At 35.9% G+C, this 20,243-nt stretch overlaps 1 protein-coding gene across 2 annotated transcripts in view; it reads right to left on the reverse strand.

The window, feature by feature from the left end:
* The window catches only part of TRIP11 (thyroid hormone receptor interactor 11), an 85,436-nt gene extending 69,216 nt beyond the window's left edge, over positions 1-16,220 (reverse strand). The window contains exons 1-4 of one of the 2 annotated variants that reach the window (XM_077123376.1): positions 15,679-16,220; positions 12,051-12,109; positions 5,149-5,259; positions 1,944-2,207 (exon numbers count right to left, since the gene is read on the reverse strand). In XM_077123376.1, coding sequence (XP_076979491.1) covers positions 1,944-2,207; positions 5,149-5,259; positions 12,051-12,109; positions 15,679-15,814 — 570 coding nt within the window. In that variant the 5' untranslated portion in view covers positions 15,815-16,220. Of the gene's footprint in view, positions 1-1,943; positions 2,208-5,148; positions 5,260-12,050; positions 12,113-15,678 lie in introns of both variants that reach the window. The other variant, XM_077123375.1, reaches the window with a different exon arrangement.
* Between the last annotated feature and the right edge of the window lie 4,023 nt (positions 16,221-20,243).

Consider the following 20,243-nt stretch of genomic DNA (forward strand, 5'->3'; position numbering starts at 1 on the left):
ACTTTTCAAAAAGCAGACATTTCTCAGACAGATTCTGGCTTAAAAATGTCCAGTACCTTTTATAGAATCTAGACCAATAGTGAGTAATCTACAATAAATAAAAGATAACATTCCAGAGTTTAACTAGGGAGACAATACTTTCAAAAAATAACCAAAGTTCTAAAGGAAAAAAAAAAAAGACTATTTTACTTAACTTGACAAAATGTAGATTTGATGATAAACTAGCAGCTTTCTACAAGGAAAATTCTAAAATGAAGATACTCAATACTAATAATAAGTCAATAAAAAAAAGTTTTAATGATTTTACCCAGAAGATCCTTAGCCCAATAAATAATAACCTTTTATTTGACAAATAAATAAAAGGACTTTTTGATTCTTCCTTTCTCATTCAAGGCTGTATGTGCATTTATCTTTATTAACCTTTACTGTGTAGAGTGTTATTGAGTCAAAAGCTGCTGTATGCCTGAACAAAGGAATTTGGAGTTGCAGAACATGTTTGAATCGAAACAATCACTATGTGGGCCACGGTGGCTCAGCAGGTAAGAATGCTTGCCTGCCAAGCCCGAGGACCCGGGTTCGATTCCCGGTGCCTGCCCATGTAATAAAAATTAAAAAAAAAAAAAAAAAAAAAAAAAAAACAATCACTATGACAAAGGGTGTATTACTTAAACTTTTAGTTTTATTATGTGCAAAGTACAGGTAATAAATACCTCACATAGTTATTAAGGCTAATATAATATATATTGGGATAACATATATGAAAGCATTTTATAAAATATATACAGATATTAATTTTTATTATGCCTTGCTAGAAAATCAAGTATCCTGAAAAGTCCCAATTCTGCCTTTACGTTTTTATATCTCAGTACAGAGCAATAGTAAGCATCCAAAATATACTGAAGTGAACATACCAAAAATCCATCTCTTCCTTATGAATTCTTACCCTATATAATGTTTCTTAAAATGTGTTCCACAGATTATCAGAATCATCTGGAGTATTTGTACCAACACCCTAAAATAGGCTGCTGGATTGAAATCCCTAAAGACAGGACAGGACATCTACAATACTATCAAGCTCCCCGGGAGTTTGTGTTATTTTTACATAAAGTTTAAGAACTAGTTTTGTGAAGGTAAGATGGACAAACATATTATCCTCTCTAAGGTTCATTATGGGTGTTGAAAATGAGTAGCAACTTGGGAAGGGGTTAATTTTAACTACAATGGTTCCCTCTTAATATAACTAGATCACAATCACAAAAAGGTAGAAAATAATATCTTTACTAACATATTTTTTCCCCATTGATAAAATTCAATCCAAGTGAATAATGTTTCTGTTTATTCTGGGTCTCATGACTATTGACAACCTCAAAAGTACACAAAATATTTATATAACACAAAATGTGTTCCTTGGAAGAAAGTTTACAGCCCTAAACAATAAGGATTTAATTTCTAATCCCTGAAAAACATCAGAATTGTTTAACTTATTTTATAATACCAAATATCATATTTTCATTTTACATACAACTGGAGCTAACAGAAACCTCAGATGCCATGTAAATGAGGGGTTTCAACCCAGTGCCTTGGAGTCTCAGGGTCTACAGAGGAAAAAGGGGTGGTTCAAACAGAGCAACTCCATTTTGACCTCTTTTGAGTCCTGGGATTATAACTTTTTATTTTATCAAAAAGGAAAAAAAAAAGGTTTTGTTGCTTTAAAAATATTTTGAAAATTTATCCCAAACATTGTACAAAAGTAGAAACAAGCAAGAGAGTAAAATGAGCTGACCAAAATTTCCTTAGAAAGCCATTGGCAGAATAAGAGTACATGCAGGTTTTCTATTTCCTAGTCCAGGGTACTTTCTGATATAAAAAGCAACTATTCTACAAATATTGCCAGTATTTCTACTCACCCCTAGTTTACAAAAACCCATGAAAATTTTACACACCTGAGCAACATGCCTCCAATGACCAACTTCAGATTCAAGTCTTGAAACTTCATTTGACAGTCTGTTTATTTCTTGTTGTGACCAAATAATGTCACCAAAGTCCATGTCATCACCGTGGAAAGCTGAAGCATAGCCAAATGAAGATGATGCAGTGGTTGCTGGTACACTGTCAGTTCCTGAATGTACTGACTGAGCGACTGACTGCAGCTTCACCAGCTGATCCTGTAGTGCAATCTGTTGTGCTTTAAGATGGCTGATCTCTACCTATATATTTATAATTCATGTTTTAGAAAAGGTACTCTAAAATAACCATACTGACCATTTTGTAGTTTCATAATATTACACATTAAATAATTTAAGAGAGTACTCTATTAGCTGGATCCAACTCTTCTAGAACATTCTACCCATAAGATTATTATTTAAAAAACAAAAACAACTACCATAGCTAAAGCATAAATAATGTTTCAAAGAGTATGGAGATAAGAATTTCACTCTAACGAATTTCTCAATTAAACATGAATTTTCTTTTTTCTATGTATGGAATAGCATAGGTAATTTCTTAGAGTTCTGTTTGTGATTCTCTGACCTTAGATAATGGGAAAAGGAAAGCTGGTGTCAGCCTGCATTCTGGAAAGTTTTCTCGGAACATCTTGTGTTGGAAGAGTCTTACATAACTGAATGTGGCTGGGTTTAGGCTAAAAACACACTGTGAATCAGAGGCAACTTTGTACTGCTCTGTACAGCACAGCTGGAAAAGTGCTTTGCTTTATTAATCCAATCTTTTTAGATAAGGTAACACACCCAAGATTTTTAGTCCATGAGTCTAAGAAGGAAATCATACATTGAAAGAGGCCCTTCCTTTAGCCTTGGCAGAGAGGAATTAGTGATAAACTGACTCTACTCAGGGACAGAACAGTATAAAAATTCTGAAATCCTGAGAAGAGTGTTTAGACTAGAGGGTAACAACACCAAGTCATGATCCAAAAGAAACTATGAACATAGGACCTATCATAGTGTGACATCCATTCCAAGTGAAGAATTACCCAAGAAATAGAAGTGAGTAAACAAGAGAAAAATAAGACATCTGTAAAATATTCAAACTAGTCCAGAAGACTCTCTGCCACAACTGAGGAAAATCTAACACTGGGAAGACAGCCAACAAGTAAGTTTTTCTGCATGTGTAAAGACAAGCAATTAGACAAACAAAAACCAAATATATGTATGTCAAAACAAACAAGCTTTTCATATTAGAGTCCTTTTCCTATATACTCTAGTAATATACATCAATTTATAGTAGTATACATCAATTACATTCATTTGTCTATAAATAATGAGGTAAATTGTATCTTTATCACAATGAAGACAGCAAATAAATTTAGAAAATAGCAGATCTAAAGTGTATTTAAAAAAATCAAAAAAAAGTGTATTCATGTATTATTTTTCATCCTAGTAAAAAGTACTGAAATTCACATTTTTTCAAATGCAGCTATAATACAAAGAAAATTCTCAATACACAACAGACTTTTACATCAAGTTGTAGAATTACACAAATGCAAGCTCTAATAGCAAACAGGCATTTCTAAATGCTGAATGCTTAATTTTATTTCTAGAACAATAGTTAACTAGAAAATAAAATGCCAAAATTTTCCACAAACAAAATTTTCAACCAGGGGATACAAATCACAATTACCTACAGAGCTTCTGAAAAATACCAATACCAAGCCCCTTTTCCAGTATACAAAATCAGAATCTCCTGGGAGGGCTTGAACATGTGTTTATTTTAAAAGGGTCCCTTATGATTCTACTGTATAGCCCTAGGTAGCATTTACTGTTCTATCATAGTGCCCTATAAATCAGTGCTACTCAAAATGTGGTCCATGAACTGGTGCCATGAATAAGATTTAAAGACTTTTAAAGCAATATGACAGATTAATTTTATATCTATTGAATCTTTTAAAAATGGGCTTATTAGCTTGCTTTTCTGTATTTATTTATTTTGCAGTAATTAATTTTTAGTGTATTTTATGAAAGTTATCAACCCTCAACAGACTGAAAATGAAAAAAAACACTTGTCCTCACCCCCTCACCACAGATGGTCTGAAAAGCACTATTTTAAGTGTTTATCTCTAACGGGTTTACTTTTATTTTTCACCTTAGGGTATCACTAGAAGAACTAGAAATAAATGTGCCTAAATAAAAAGCCAAAATACAAAAGTGTGGTAGAAATGAACATTTAATCAACAAACTGAAGAACATCAAAGCCATTTGGATAATAAAAGGAAATGGTTCAATTCACTTTAAGTGTTTACTGAACTCCACTTATATACTAAACACTAAAGAGAATTCAACAGTATAAAACATGGGGTCATGGTCTATATTTTAAGAATTCAGATAACAATGATTAAATTATATAATATGTATAAGCAGCACTGCAAAGAAAATATAAGCCAATTCTAAAATAAACATTTCAATCAAACGAAAGACATACACAAACTTTACAGAATACTAACATTAAACTATAATATGCATACTATGTGATGATATTATGAATTACTGTTTATATATGTAGAACCGAATGATCATATGTTAAGAATGTTTGTGTTTGGACAGGCCACGGTGGCTCAGCAGGCAAGAATGCTTGCCTGCCATGCCAGAGGACCCAGGTTTGATTCCCAGTGCCTGCCCATGTAAAATGAAAAAAATAAAAAAATAAAGAATGTTTGTGTTTCTTTCTTGTCATATTTTTTTCTTAATTAAAAAAAACTATAATATGTGCAATATCATTTTTCTGAGGAAAATCAAGTAGATGCCAATATATATATCTGTAATCATAGTTTAAAAAAGAAAATGTCATTAGTAATGATAGCACTGATTTAAAGCAACTTTAAGTAAATAGTTGAGAAGTTATATTTCACCAAATTAGAAATTATAAGCAACAGATGCCTGAAGATATTTTATACAAAGACCTTTCTCCATTGGGAAAGTAGAAATTAAACTCCACGAAGGTTAGCTTATGCAATAATCTTAGTAGAAAAGCTTATTGTTGTTAAATTTTTTATATCAAACTGAGTTGAAAATAATTATAGTCAACACCCTTTCAATACTTCTATGTATCTAAAAGAAGCTTGATGTATATTATAACTCTTTAATACCTTTCTAAATACATTACAGTAGAAATAATATGAATAACTGTAATAACCTTTACCTCTTTCTGTTGTAATTGATTTCGGTAACTTGTAGATTGCTGCTTTATTTGAAGCTCTGATGCTTCATGCTTCTCTTCCAGATCTATACAAAGTTTTTTAAGTCTCTCATTCTAGAAGTGAAGAAAAAAGTATTTTCAACAAAAAGACTTAAAGTAAAATACGTCAGTAATAGTTATGTATATGGCATTCTGAAAAACATTATATCACTTCATTAAAAAAATGAAATATTAAAAATCTCAGGCATAATCTTGTCCTTAAAAATACATTTTCAAATGAAAGTTCAAATTTAATACAAAAGTTTATAGAGATTGTGGTAGTTAGATTCAGGTGTCAACTTGGCCAGGTGAAGGTACCTAATTCTATTGCTGTGGACATGAGCCAATGGCCTATGAACCTCATCTGCCGCTGTTACATCTGCAGTAGGCTAGGTGTGTCTGCTGCAATGAATGACATTTGATTTAATTCGCTGGTGCTTAAATGAGAGAGCTCAACTTAGCAAAGCCCAAATAGCTCAGCATACCTCATCTCAGCACTAGCAGCTCAGCTCAGGCCTTTGGAGATGCAGAAAGGAGTGATCACCCCAGGGAAAGATGTCAGAACCCAGAGGCCTGGAGAAAAGGCCAGCAGAGATCACCCCATGCCTTCCCAAGTAAGAAAGAACCTTAGTTGAAAGTTGGCTGTGTTTCCTCTAAAGAACTATATACGTTTTTAATGAAATAAATTCCCTTTTATTAAAAGCCAATCCATCTCTGGTATGTTGCATTCCGGCAGCTAGCAAACTACAACAGAGATCATACTTAATTCTGAACCAAAGTAAAAAAACAAAAAATTGTTCAGTTTACTATTCTACTAAGAAAAAGCCACTAATCAATGTTTCCCCCATCTCTGTATACCTAGTGTCTAGCATATAGTAGGTAAATGAATATACTAGGTTATACACATTTGTTAATTAACTAGATTACATATTTGAGTCTTTGATTCTTCCCCAAACAGAACTTTGCTAATTTTTCAAATATTTATTTTTTAGCAGTCTTAGGTTTAAAGAAAAATACTTGACCCCTCACAGTTTCCCCTATTATTAACATCTTGCATTAGTGTGACATATCTGTTACTACTGATGAACTAGTATTAATAAATTATTAATCGGAGTCCATAGTTTACATCAGGGTTCACTCTTTACACTGTACAGTGCTTTGGGTTTTGACAAATGTACAATGTTATGTATCCACCATTATGGTAATATCTATATGGAATAGTTTCACTGCTCTTAAAAAATGCCCTGTCCTGACGAGTGGCTAAACAAACTGTGGTATATACATACGATGGAATATTATGCAGCTTTAAGACAGAATAAACTTATGAAGCATGTAATAACATGGATGGACCTAGAGAACATTATGCTGAGTGAGACTAGCAAAAAACTAAAGGACAAATACTGTATGGTCCCACTGATGTGAACTGACATTAGAGAATAAACTTGGAATATGTCATTGGTAACAGAGACCATCAGGAGTTAGAAACAGGGTAAGATAATGGGTATTTGGAGCTGAAGGGATACAGAATGTGCAACAGGACTAGATACAAAAACTCAAAAATGGACAGCACAATACTACCTAATTGTAATGTAATTATGTTAAAACACTGAATGAAGCTGCATCTGAGCTACAGTTTTTTTGTTTGTTTGTTTTTTATATATATTTTTTGTATTTTTTATTTTTATTTTTTTCTCTATATTATCATTTTATTTCTTTTTCTGTTGTCTTGCTATTTCTTTTTCTAAATTAATGCAAATGTACTAAGAAATGATGATCATACATCTATGTGATGATATTAAGAATTACTGATTGCATATGTAGAATGGAATGATTTCTAAATGTTGTGTTACTTTTTTTTAATTAAAAAAAAAAAATTGCCCTGTCCTCCACCTCTTCATCCCTTCTCACCTCCCTCCAAATCCCTGGCAACCATGATCTTTTACTGTCTCTACATTGTCTTCTTCAGAATGCCATATAGTTGGAACCACACAGTATGTACAGCCTTTTCAGACTAGCTTCTTTCACTAAACAATATGCATTTACAGATCTCCTTGATGTTTTTCAAGGTTTGACATCTAATTTCTTTGTATTGTTAAATAATATTCCATTGTATGGATGTACCACAATTTGTTTATCCATTTACCTTTTAAAGGACATCTTGGCTACTTCCAATTTGGGACAATTATGAATAAAGCTGCTATAAATATTTGTATAGAGATTTCTGTGTGGACATTAAATTTTCAATTCATTTAGATAAATACCTAGGAGCCTGATTGCTGGGTCTTCTTGCTGGTTCTTATAAGATTACGTTAAGCTTTGTAAAAAACTGCCAAACTATTTTTCAAAATGGATATGCAATTTTGCAGTTCACCCCACAATGAATGAGAACTCCTGCTTTTCTACACCCTCACAAGAATTTGGCATTGTCAGACTTTTGGATTTTAGACATTCTAATAGGTGTGTAATGGTAGAACTTTTTATAAAAATCTTTTCATAAAAAAATTTCTGGTTGAAGTACAAGTAGGAGGCTAAAGCCTCACATTACATGTTTACCGGTCCCCTGGGCTCCCTGAGGTACTGCTGAAAAATCAAATTTGAAGAAACCAGTGTAACTCCATTTGCAAAACCACTGTTATAAGTACACAAAATATTCTAAGCATAATTCAATGAATCTAGAGATCACAGTCTTTCATTTTAAGATATTGGAAAGCATGTCTTCATTACTTCAATTTTACATTCCTAAATATTAAATCCTCTTAACCTCTTATAATTCCTTGTCATTTGAATGAATGTAATAAGGACAACTGGAAAAGAGAAACAAACACTAAAATTTTCTACAAAAAAGAAATTCACATATTACACATAATACTATTAAGAATTCTACTAATATGTCTACACAGTTTAATATAGTAATGATTGAGAAAAAAATGAGACTGGTGGGAAAGAAAGTACCAGCTAGAAGTAGGGACTTCTTCATTTTGGGGATATTATCTGTATTCTTCATAGATTCCAGGAACTTTTTATGTCAACAGATGTGAAAACCATGAATTCTCTTAACTCCCACAGAAAACCAATGGAGTAAATCAAAGGAAAAATTACAATTCTCATGAGTCTAAGTTTGGAACTCTATTTTCAGAAACCAACACAGAGCTTTGTTATCCTGAAGAAATATCAATGAGAAACAGAACCAATGATCATACAGCTAATTACTTTCTATCTCATGGACTGTTTCTGCATGATTTTCTGTGAGCTGTTAAACATGAAAAATACTATACATAATTGAAGCAACGTAATATACTGAAGTCAAACCTGTTCATAAAAGTCCATTCCAGGCTTTGTCACACAAAAATACTTAAGATTATTTGTTTAACTTTGATTAATAAACAGAATTTGAAAACTTTCAGGGTAGCCAATACTTATTTGGTTGTCTGTCCCTAACTCTCAACAAAGTGAGAGTCAGAAAGGTGGAGAAAGCACACAAAGGACAAATTTTCTCCATGTGACTGAAGCCTTAACATGTCACGAGCTGTCAGTGCCCAGATTTTCTATCATATGGACTATGGAGCAGAGGAGGCTCACTTGAATGGACCGAACAATAAATACACAGGGAAAAGAACAGAGTAGAGTAGAAATGAGAAAAAGAGACATTCCTGATGGTCTCCAGTTCTGGGTGTGGTGCTTTCTAAAGGTCCAGCTACATTTCTGCTTTGGGACTCCATGAGCTACTCCTATATCCTTAATTATCCCATCCTGCTTAACTCTTGATATGCTATCAGCATCCACTGGACCCAATTTTAATTTGTGAATTTCTTATTTGAGCAGTCCTAGTTGTAAAGACAGATATTTATGAAGTTTATTCTTTTCAGAGGTCCTCTGAAAAGAAAGAAAAAAGAAATTTCAATTTTATTTTTAATACAATAAAACTCATCCCATTGGACCCTTCTGTAAATCTAAGAATAATCATGAGTGCTTAGTGATCTTATTTTTCCTGTATCTTGAAACATTTTACTATGTCATCATCCTAGGAATTATTTCTTCATTACTCATCAATTATTTCCAACTATGCTAAAATAGTCTAAAATAATAAGAAAACAGAAAATTGATGGAATTACCTAGAAAGATGATGCAATAGTGAAATGGCCAGTTTTCTTACTGTATTGCCCAAAGTATTGTATCATCTTTTTAAGAAAGCAAAAGCAGTCTGAAGATACTATCTCAATAGTCTTTTTTTTTTTAGATTTCATTGAACACAATTGAAAATTCAAGATTTTTCATTTTTTAACAAAGAAAACAGAGGAAAATATTCACAATTAGATGAATATAGGAAATAAATACAAAAAGAGAGCACCACACTAGAGCATAATGAGGATGGTGAAACAGACTGCAGCAGCAAATTCTCAAACAAATCTTCAAATGACAATGTCCCAGATGAATTTTCTCAAACACAAGAATCAATGAATGAACAATATTTTTGTAAGAACAAAAACAAAATATGCTGTTCTCATCAAGTTCAATAGAAAAATATTATATCCAGCAATATTTTTTGACAGGGACCTGAACCATTTCATTTTGCTAAAAATATATGTAACAGAATTCTTGCATTTTATATATATATTTGTATGCTAATATTTACTTGCTATGATCCCAAAGTGGGCAAATGTTGAAGACACAGATGTATATAAAGGTAACTGGAAAGAAACAGATGACACAGAAATGAAAAAAATCCAATGGATTGATCATTCTAATTGATATTTGAAAATCTAAGAATAAAAATATGGTGCAAAGAAGGCAGGCATTGTCTCTTCAGCAAAATTATACACTGTCAAAAAGTTTTCAAAAGCATTGTTCTAACAAGACAAGTCAAGAAGAACCAGAAGTAATGATGAGCTAAAATCTATTAAAGATGTAAATGAAATTTGGAATCAGTATTTACATGATAGATCCATTCCAATTCATGCCCAAGAGAGGAGCAGTTTATTTGCATTCAAACACTGTCTATTTGGGGTTCACATGTCCTCAAATACAGGAATATATGGAATAAATATGTAGGCTTACTATACTTACATTTCATATTAAAATTTCTAGTAAAGCTGTTTTTCAATACCAACTTATTCTTACCTCTATAAATTATTTGTAAAATTACTTAAAAATATTAAAATTAGAATCCAATAGGACCCAGATGGTAAATGTGATGACTATTTTTCTTGGTATACAGAGATTTATTAGCTCAAGTTGGTGGCAGATACTTGCAATCGAAGAATCCTAACTACTTCATAGTCAATTACAAATTAACATCTGTAAGCAAATTCTCTGGAAAACACATTGCCCTTTGTCTATACTGAAATTTTCTGAATAGAATATAAGATGCTTCATGGTTTTAACCTTTTATCTTTGCCTTATTCTCTTACAGTAGCAAGCTTAAACATGGATAAAATGCAAAATGGGTTATCAAGTCAGTCCACGAGGCAAGAATCACGTATAGTCAAAATTATCCTAGAAAATAAAGCCCTTGGGAAGTCTGAGAGTCTATGTTTCGCCAGTATTTGAATAGCTCATGCTATCTTTATTAAGCACCAATCAAGGAAGCTGGCTTGTATTTAAGAGATGTGTTGTATTAAAAAAAAAAAAAAGCACGTCTAAATACCAGAATCACACTTGCCATAGTCAAATAATAACACTATGAGAAACATTAGAATTAAAATCAACAGAGGGACAGAAGATTTCTATCTCCCTTCTTAAGCTCAACACAAAGCAGAAATTCACTATACAAAACAGACATTCATTGAGCAGATTAGAGCTGTTTATTTTATTCTTTTTCCCAAAATGCTCACTGGTGAATTCACTTAAATTAATGCTACTATACACACCTCTGTCATGTAATTTTTCTGGGTAGGCATGAAAGTACTAATGAGTGCTTTCTCAAGGATCTATTTAGGGACTATAGGAATGATTTTCTATCTCAGCCCTACAAAGAAAGAAGCTGTTAAGTTCTTCTCTGTCACTATAGCACTTACTTTATTTAGTAGGTAATTAATACCAAGGTTTCTAAGTGCCACCAAACTGCCACCTTCTATTGAGGCAGAATACTCCTATAATTCCTTGGTAAATCTAGACCAATGTTCATTGTCATTAAGTATTTTCTTATATTTAAATTCAATTTTCTTTTTATGGGCTCACTAAAGTGTAAAACCTGCTTACCACAGTCATCTAAAAGTATCATTTGCTCAAATACTACTAAATGTCCCCTGTGTTCTCATTGTAAAGTTAAATAGTTGAGCTTCTGTATTCGTTTTCGAATACAGAATAAAAGTTTCGGTCACACTTTTACACCCTTTCATTTTCCTTATGGCTTTTCTTTGAACCTTTTCCAAGTTGTTCTCATCCCTATTAAGTACAGCGTGCAGAACAAGTCATAACTAGGCACTACTAACAATGAATAAAAAGGTAAAGTTAATTTGCTACACCTATATTCTTAATATCTATGTATCCAAATATCACCTTTGTTAAACAGAAGTGCATTCTTAATAAATTTAAATATATGTACTATTGCAATGTAGCACAATGTTACAACATAGTAAGTCACTGACAATGATAAATTGTTGCCACTATTATTTCTACATTTGGCAGTTTTCCTACTTCCAGCATAAAGAAACAGAAATGGGGATATTAAAAATTAGCAATCTGCAGTAACATATAAGTATACTGTTTATATACTGGAGGCTGATAAAGCTAAAAAAAAAAAAAACTGAGATAAAGGAGAAGAGGTGAGCAGAGATTTTAAAAAGAAATTGAAATAAAGTTTGGGTAACTTTCAAGTCTCCAAAAAAGAAAACTCTAAGATTAAAGTAGTCTTTACTTTTCCTTACCTCTGATTTTAAGACTGAATGAATGGCTTCAATTTCCTCTCTCCTAGAGTTAGGTAATTCTGCTACAAAAAAAAAGTAGATACTGAATATTTGATCAACACCATATGAAGTAATAAACAGGCACTCTAAGGGAAATATATTTCACTGAGTTTTAAACATAATGGTATGCTGATCTAAAAGCAAATTCAGAAGATAAATATCACTTGCTGTTCATTACAACTGTCTTTTGCCCTAATGTTGTTCGCTGTCACATAAGTCACTCTTTTTTGCCTATCTCCTCCTGCATCTTAGGATTTCTACCTTTACCTCCTGAAGCGTTCATTAAAAATGTCTTGTGTAAAGTGAAGTTGTGCAAAGTGAATATCTTTCTCTGTTGGCTTACATTTTAATTTTAGATGAAATTTATTAATCTGGGTTAAAGTCCTTAATTCTAACTTCTGTTTCCAAGACTATCAAACAATTAACGACCTATAAACAAAGACTGAAAATGTACGAGGGAAACATTTATTTAAAGGAACTTAAGACACAATTTATTAAAAATGGAATGAGCTTCTAGTCAGGTTTTATACATTTTCACTTAAAAGTAAGGTCAGTGTCCAAACGTGTCAAAACGACACTTTTGATTCTGTCTGAAAATCATTCCATAGAGTTAGATCTTTTCTAGATACTAGCATTTTCATTACACACAGAACTTTATTATTATTAAAATTAACTTCTCTGAATGAGACAAAATAAAGTTTCAGTGGCTGAGAGATTTCAAACAGAGTGGAGAGGTTAGCCTGGAGGGTATTCTTATGCATTATCTAGAGATCCATTTTGAGTTTATGGTGTATTGGAGTGGTTAAAGAGAAGCACCTGAAACTGTTGAGCTGTGCCAGTAGGCTTGATTCTTGAAGACTGTCTAACTATATAGCTTTTACAAAGTGATTGCGTGATTGTGAAAACCTTGTGTCTGAGGTTCCTTTTATCCAGGGTACAGACAGATGTTAAAAAAAAAAAAAAGATAAAAAAAAATAAATAATAGAGGGAGATAAAGGGTAAAAAATGGTTAGATTGAAATGCTGTGGGTCAATAAGATGGAGGGGTATGGGGTATGGGATGCATACGTTCTTTTTTTTCTTTTTATTTCTTTTTCTGGAATAAAGCAATTGTTCTAAAAATGGTCATGGTGAAGAATACACAATTATGTGACAATATCGTGAGCCATTGCTTGTATAACATGGTTGGACTGTGCATGTGTGGATATTTCTCAATAAAAATATTTTTAAAAAAATGAACTTCTCTGAATTACGATTTAAACCAAAAAAAAAAAAAATACAAATGGCAGCTAATGAGCAATAGCGACAAACTCACTCTTCCTGTTTTCAAAATCACCATGTGGGGGTTGTTTCTGTGCTTGTGTATAACATCTTGCTTAAAACTATGGAAGGTCTGTGCAATTGCTACTCTGATGAGGACAAACAATAATCTGTTTGGTAAGGTTGTTGGAGGCAGCAATTTTTTCAAAGAGGGACAAAGAAAATGTTTATACAGATTGTCTGCACTTTCCGACCCCACTCCCCCTAAAAAATACTAGCCTTTTAAAAAATAAAGGGAAGATATGTAGACAAAAAAATTCTGCCTTTCTTAATGAGAGAAATAAAAAGTAACAGCTACTGGTTATTAATTCTTACTATTTGCTAGGCATAGTTCTAGGCATTTTACATTCATGATTTCACTTAATCTGCATAATCTCTTGATAGGTATGCTTATCCCTATGAAATAGACGAAAAGCTGTGCTGTTATAATTTGCCAAAGGTCCCACACCTTTAATACACAGAAGTGGAATTTCAATCCCTATCTATTTGATTTAAAAGCCCAAGTTCTGGAGTGTGTGTGGCTTTCGAGGGCCATTAGTAGAGTGCCTCTCAGGACTTCCCCCACCATTTTAGGGAGTCAGGGCATTAGCTATTCTTGCCAGTCTCATCTCAATGCTTCCTAAAGAGGAGATTTTGAGTGTTTAGAAGATGAAAAAAAAATTTTGCAATTATGACAAATACTATTGAGCAGAATAATTAATTTTTTTCTTTTTTTTTTGTTTTGTTTAAACCATTAATTCCCATTTTAGAAGAAGGAGGTCCCAGCATCCAACCCAGATCTTTTTTTCTGCAATAGTTATTTATATGAATATTTTTTATTTTCTTCCTTTCCTTTCTGAGTTAAAAAGTACAACAACAAAAACAAAAAACCACAACAAAAAGCCCAAGCTCCTACCAGTATTTGGTAGAACAGCAACTTTCTGATATTGTAAACATGGGTGATTGTCAAGCTGGACCAAAATTATTATTCTGGAACTGTTTTCTTGTTCATTATTGGTACAGGATAGATAATAAATTCTTGTCAAATAAGTAAATGAACTGTACTCTACCCCTACTTTTGAACAATTTATAAAACAAATAGGTGTTAAGCAAGTCTTATTTTTACACAAAGGGAAAAGAATGAAAGCATTAAGTAGATTTTTAAACACTTGCTTAGCAATATTTTTATAAAGCATCAAGTGTGTACAAAAGAAGATGCCACATAATAGTAGTATAAGGTAAATTAGTGTCCATGCTTTGGGCATCAAGGAAAGAGATAAATTAATCTCAATATGTAAGTGCTATCAGGGAGAGATTCACAAACTTCAGTTAGGACACAGATCACCTGCAATTATCTCAACCTGTGTGGGAATGAGATGGTTTCACCAAGTACCTGACATCTGAGCAGGGACATTCAGGAAAATAATTTTCCAGGCACAGGAGGGTGATGGAGGAGGAAGAGAAGGATGGGTATTCCATGCAAAGACTTGGAGTTATACTGGTAGTTGACAAAGCTACAACAGAAGCTCTAGGTACAAATACAAGTGTGCATGTACACGTGAATGTGCATATGTACGGTATTTGGGAAAGAAGGGGAAGGAGTAAGAGGTAACTCTGGCAAAGCAGAGTTTTATTTTCTTATTATCTTGAAGTTAGATAATAAAGGTACCTAGCCAACCCAAATTAAAAGGGTTCCTTTTCTTTGTTCTACTGTATAAATGTGGGGTGAATGGGCAATTATTCACAAAGTAATTTTTAGCTGGAGCACTGCAATGTGTCAGCAGAATACGCAAAAATATAAAATGGGAAAAACCCAGCAATGTTTCACTAATATACTTCGTCAGAAAGGATAAGAGCCACTAAATATTTTAATTATGAATTACTGCAACTGGTTAAAAAGCGAAGAAACAAAATTATGGGACTATTTGTCATACACAGACAATTCTTTTTTAACTGTCAATATGAAAAGATGATCAAAATCAGACCCGCCCCCAAGTTAAGGGCAAAGTAAAAGGTGGCGTGGATGAAATGAAAATAAACTCTACTTAACACTGTCGCAGTTTCACTCTACTCAGACATCCAGAGTAATCAAAAGGAAGAAGGCCAGAGCTCTTCCCCAAGACCTCAGTGGTCCTTCATCTGAGAAATTCAGTTAATAAGAAACAAAATAAGAAATGTAAATAAAGAAATGCAGTGCCCCTACTATCTGACCCGTCCCATTTCTGACAGATGGTGGTGGGGACTAAACCGACGCTCAGTCGAGCCCTCCCTCATTTCGCCCCAGCTGTTACCTTCCACTTCCTCCGTGCCTTCCAACAGCATATCCTTCGTAAAATTTGAAATGTGGCCTGTAAGGGAAGCCAGGCTGCCCCCGACTTGGCCCAAAGATTGGCCCAAGCCGGAGCCGAGGCCGCCAAGCCAGGACATCGCCGTGGGTCAGTAAACTACGTGGTCCGCTCCGAGAAAAGCGTCCAGCGTCGTCGACGATCCCACCAAGTGTCCTCGAACCTCTGCCTTGGCAGAACTAGTCCGAATCAAAACACTCAGAATTCGAGAACACAATGTTCCTAGGCAACAACGGCTTCGGGGGCACCTACCAACTGCCCGGCTCTGCTTAGAAATGCAAAGCCCTGGCCTGGGACTTTATCACGAGTTGCCACCAGTAACACAGCAACCCTGCTCATTCCCGCTACTTCCCATCGTCTGGATGGGCCACTTCTTCCTCTGCTTTAATGACTTTCCCCGGTTCAGTGGGCAACTCCTGCCAACTCGACGCAGGCCGCCATGACACCCACCCTAAAAACAGCAGTAGATCATAGAGAGGCGCCACGGTGGCATAGAAGGGCCACGAGAAAACCGCCAGACGTGTCCTTGGCGCAAGGGACGGTGGGATCGCGGAGGACCGAGTGCGGACGGGCCGGCTAGGCTGTCTCCCTCCCAAATGGTGGTCCGCTGGTTTGGCAGCGGGAAGAACCTGCAGCGATCCGAAGCCCTGGGTTTCCAGGCAGAGCCGGGCCCTTGGTGGCCCGGGACCCCACGTACTCCGTTACGGTGTTGAAGCCTGAGCGTATTGATTTGGACTACATCCGCGAAGACAGCGGTGCAAGCAAGACGGCGGGATCGACCCATTCTGTACCCGCTACTGTATCAAACATTTACTCAACAGCCTCTTAAGGGCTGCTTTGTGCCATACGCTCTGGTAGGAGTTGAGGGTGCAACGAGGTAAAGGAGGGGATACTAATTCAGGTGTCCTGGCAGGAAGCACAATGAGTGAAGCAGGGCGGGAATAATTCACACGCACACGGCTCCATTGGATGGTTGTCATGAAGAAATGTGGGCTTTCAGGAGATCTAATTTTTAACTGTTGTGTACAGAACTTTTAAATACACCTCACGAACGAAAGAAAACCCATTTGTGGGGCAATTTACGTCCCTGGGGTCCTCCTCTGTCACCTCTGGTTAAGTCTGGTGGGGAGACAAATGAGAAGACATTTTCAGTGGGCTTGTGGAAAGCTTCTTGAAAAATCCTTTTAGGGAGGGGTTGGAACATAGTTTGGCAGTGCTAAGGGAGAGGAAAATAGACTGAGGAAATAAGCTACTTTAGAGGCCTTGGGAAGTGGTAGCATCTTGATAAATTTATTTCAAATCAAGGTCTGACTAGCCCTGGACCTCAAAAACTCCAAAATTCCACACTGTCCAAGATTCCAGAGTGGACTGCATTGCAAGGGACATTTTCCTACTAACAAAGTCAATAAAACTCTGATGTTCTAATTATTACTATTGTTAATAAATACTTGTCTATTCATTTACTCGAAATATAGCTGCCAAAGAAATTGGGTGCTCTAGTCCTCTAGCCAGCACAGTTTCTACACACACACACAAACACACACCCCTTGTGTATACATTCCTGTGATAGCTCCATGACTTTCAAAGACCTCATAATTCTGGCCTTGCTCACCTCTTCAGCTCTAGTTCCTACCAATTCCTGTCTTTTCCCTTATATTCCAGAAAAAGTGAGCCAAATTACTTGTTTTTCTCTGAATGTACATACTGTTTCCACATCTTTGCTTATGGAGTGCTATTTGCTAGGAAACCCCTTCCCTCGCTTTTCACCTTTAGAAGACAGCTTGAATGTCACCTCCTAGGACAGACTAGATTCCACTTCTGGATTCTCCGGAAGAACTCTACATATCATCACGCAATCATCATATTTTATTAAAACTACTATTAATGTATCTGACTAGCCCACCAGATGGTAAGCTCAGCTAGGCAGGAGTATATCCAGAGCCTTCTATAATATCTGCATCTAAGTATTACTTAGAATTATTTGTCTGCAAATAGCACGACTCAACTCAAGCTTAAGTAAGAGAGAAAGAGCATGGGCAACATGATAGATACAGAAAGCAACAGAAAGAGAAATGTATTACAAAGTTAAATGGGGGTCTCGTGCCATCCTCAGAAAAGAACCAGAACCAGGCATTGTTGGCACATCTTACCACTCCTTCCCTCTGCTTTGTTCCTCTTTCTTTTCTGCAGAGTGGCTTTCTCTGCTACTGAGCACACATAGCAGAAGATGGCTCCTCCTTGGCCCTGAAGTTTCTGTACATTTTCCATCTAAAACACCAACCCAGACTCCATTAAAGTTCAGCCCCAACTCCACATTCTCAGATGAGTGAATCTGATTAGCCCACCTTATTTCAAGTTTCTATCTTTGGTCTAATCAACTGTGGCAAGAGTGTATGGTCATGAGGGTGCAAAGATGATTGCTAGGGACCTATCTTTATAAGCAAGGGAAGCCTGGTACCATCAGATTCCAAGTGTTGGAGGCATTCACTATGTTCCACTCACTATCTTTCATAGTGCTATCTATGGTGGCCTCTCCTGTGGATAAAATCGAAGCGAAAGAGGCCAGTAAGTACATTTGTGCTGTGCTTAAGTGGTCTCTCTGGCCAATGACTATATGCCATGTACATTTGTGCTTGTAAGTTGCATGGCTGATAACTTTTTTTCCTTTAAGGAGAAAGCAGACAAGGCAGGACTGACTAGTGAGTGAACCAGGTTTTGTAACTGAGGACCATGAGAGAGGTGGTCACTTGCAAAGCTAGTACCAGCAATACCACAGGAAAATTCACATTATAACATTCCTTTTATAACAATATAACCTTGTTTTATTGTGCTTCACTTTATTGTGCTTCACAGATACTGCTTTATTTATTTATTTATATGTTTGTTTGTTTATTTATTTTTACCAAGAGTAGATTTGTGGCAACTCTGTGTCAAACAAGTCTATCAGTGCCATTTTTCCAATAAGATGTGCTCACTTCCTGCCTCTGTGTCACATTTTGATAATTCTTACAATATTTCAATGTTTTAATTATTATTGTATCTGTTATGGTGATCTTTGATCAGTGATCTTTGATGTTATTATTATAATTGTTTAGGGGTGCTATGAACCATGCCCATATGAGACTTAATAGATAAATGTGTGTATTTTGATTGCTCCACCAATCGGCCATTCCCCCATCTCTCTCCTTCTCAGACCTCACTATTCCCCGAGAAACAGCAATATTGAAATTAGGCCAATTAATAGCCATAAGAGTTCAAGTAAAAGGAAGAGTCTTTGTAAGACAGTAGCTGCCAGAGATAGTGATCCTCTGATGGATCTGGGCAAAATAAATTTAAAACCTTCTGGAAAGGGTTCACCATTCTGGATGCCATTAAAACATTCATGATTCATGGGAGGAGATCACAATATCAACATTAACAGGAGTTTGGGAGAAGTTGGTCCCAATCCTAATGGGTGACTTTGAGACCTCAAGACTTCAATAGAGTAAGTAACTGCAGATATGGTGGAAATAGCAAGAGAACTAGAATTAGAAGTGGAGTCTGAAGATGTGACTGAACTGCTGAAATTTCACAATAAAACTTAGGATGGGCCACAGTGGCTCAGCAGGCAGAGTTCTCGCCTGCCATGCTGGAGACCCGGGTTCAATTCCCAGTGCTTACCCATGGGGGGTGGGGGTGAAAAACTTGGATGCATGAGGATTTGCTTCATATGTATGAGCAAAGAAAGTGACTTCTTGAATTGGAATCTACTCTTGGTGAAGATGCTGAGAATATTGTTGAAATGGCAACAAAGGATTTGGAAGATTACGTAAACTTAGTTGATGTATTAGTTAGGGTTCTCTAGAGAGACAGAATCAACAGGGAACACTTGCAAATATAAAATTTATAAAAGTGTCTCACGTGACCATAGGAACGCAGAGTCCAAAATCCACAGGGCAGGCTGTGAAGCCGATGACTCTGATGGATGGCCTGGATGAACTCCACAGGAGAGGCTCACCAGCCAAAGCAGGAATGGAACCTGTCTCCTCTGAGTCCTCCTTAAAAGGCTTCCCATGGTCTTACGGAAAAGATGGCGGCTTAGTAAGACGCGCGGGTCTTAGTTCCTCCTCCAGAAAAGCAACTAAAGAAACAGAAACAATACAAAACAGCTCCCGGAGTCACGACAGAGACCAAAAAAGACAGCGTACCCCATTCTGGAACGGCTGAACGGGTAGGGAGAATCCACTGCTGTGAGATACACGAGGGGTGCACGTTTTCCCGGCTGGGGTGGCTGGCGTCTGGGGTCCCCTCCACGCACGTGGCTCCCCGGTCTGACTGGGAACATTGGATAGCGGGGCCCTCCCGTCACGCTTGGCGTCTCGGGCCAGCTGGGCAATTTGGACCGGCACTCCCCCAAGCCACTGCCAGCGACCCCCGCCTCCATGCGCGGTTTCCCAGGCCGACTGCCCCGCAGACAAACGACCGCCACGAGCGCCACCTACTGGGCAGGAAAAGAAAAACAGAGCCCAGAG

The sequence above is a fragment of the Tamandua tetradactyla genome, chromosome 12 (assembly GCF_023851605.1).
Source record: "Tamandua tetradactyla isolate mTamTet1 chromosome 12, mTamTet1.pri, whole genome shotgun sequence".
Classification (NCBI taxonomy): Eukaryota; Metazoa; Chordata; class Mammalia; order Pilosa; family Myrmecophagidae; genus Tamandua; species Tamandua tetradactyla.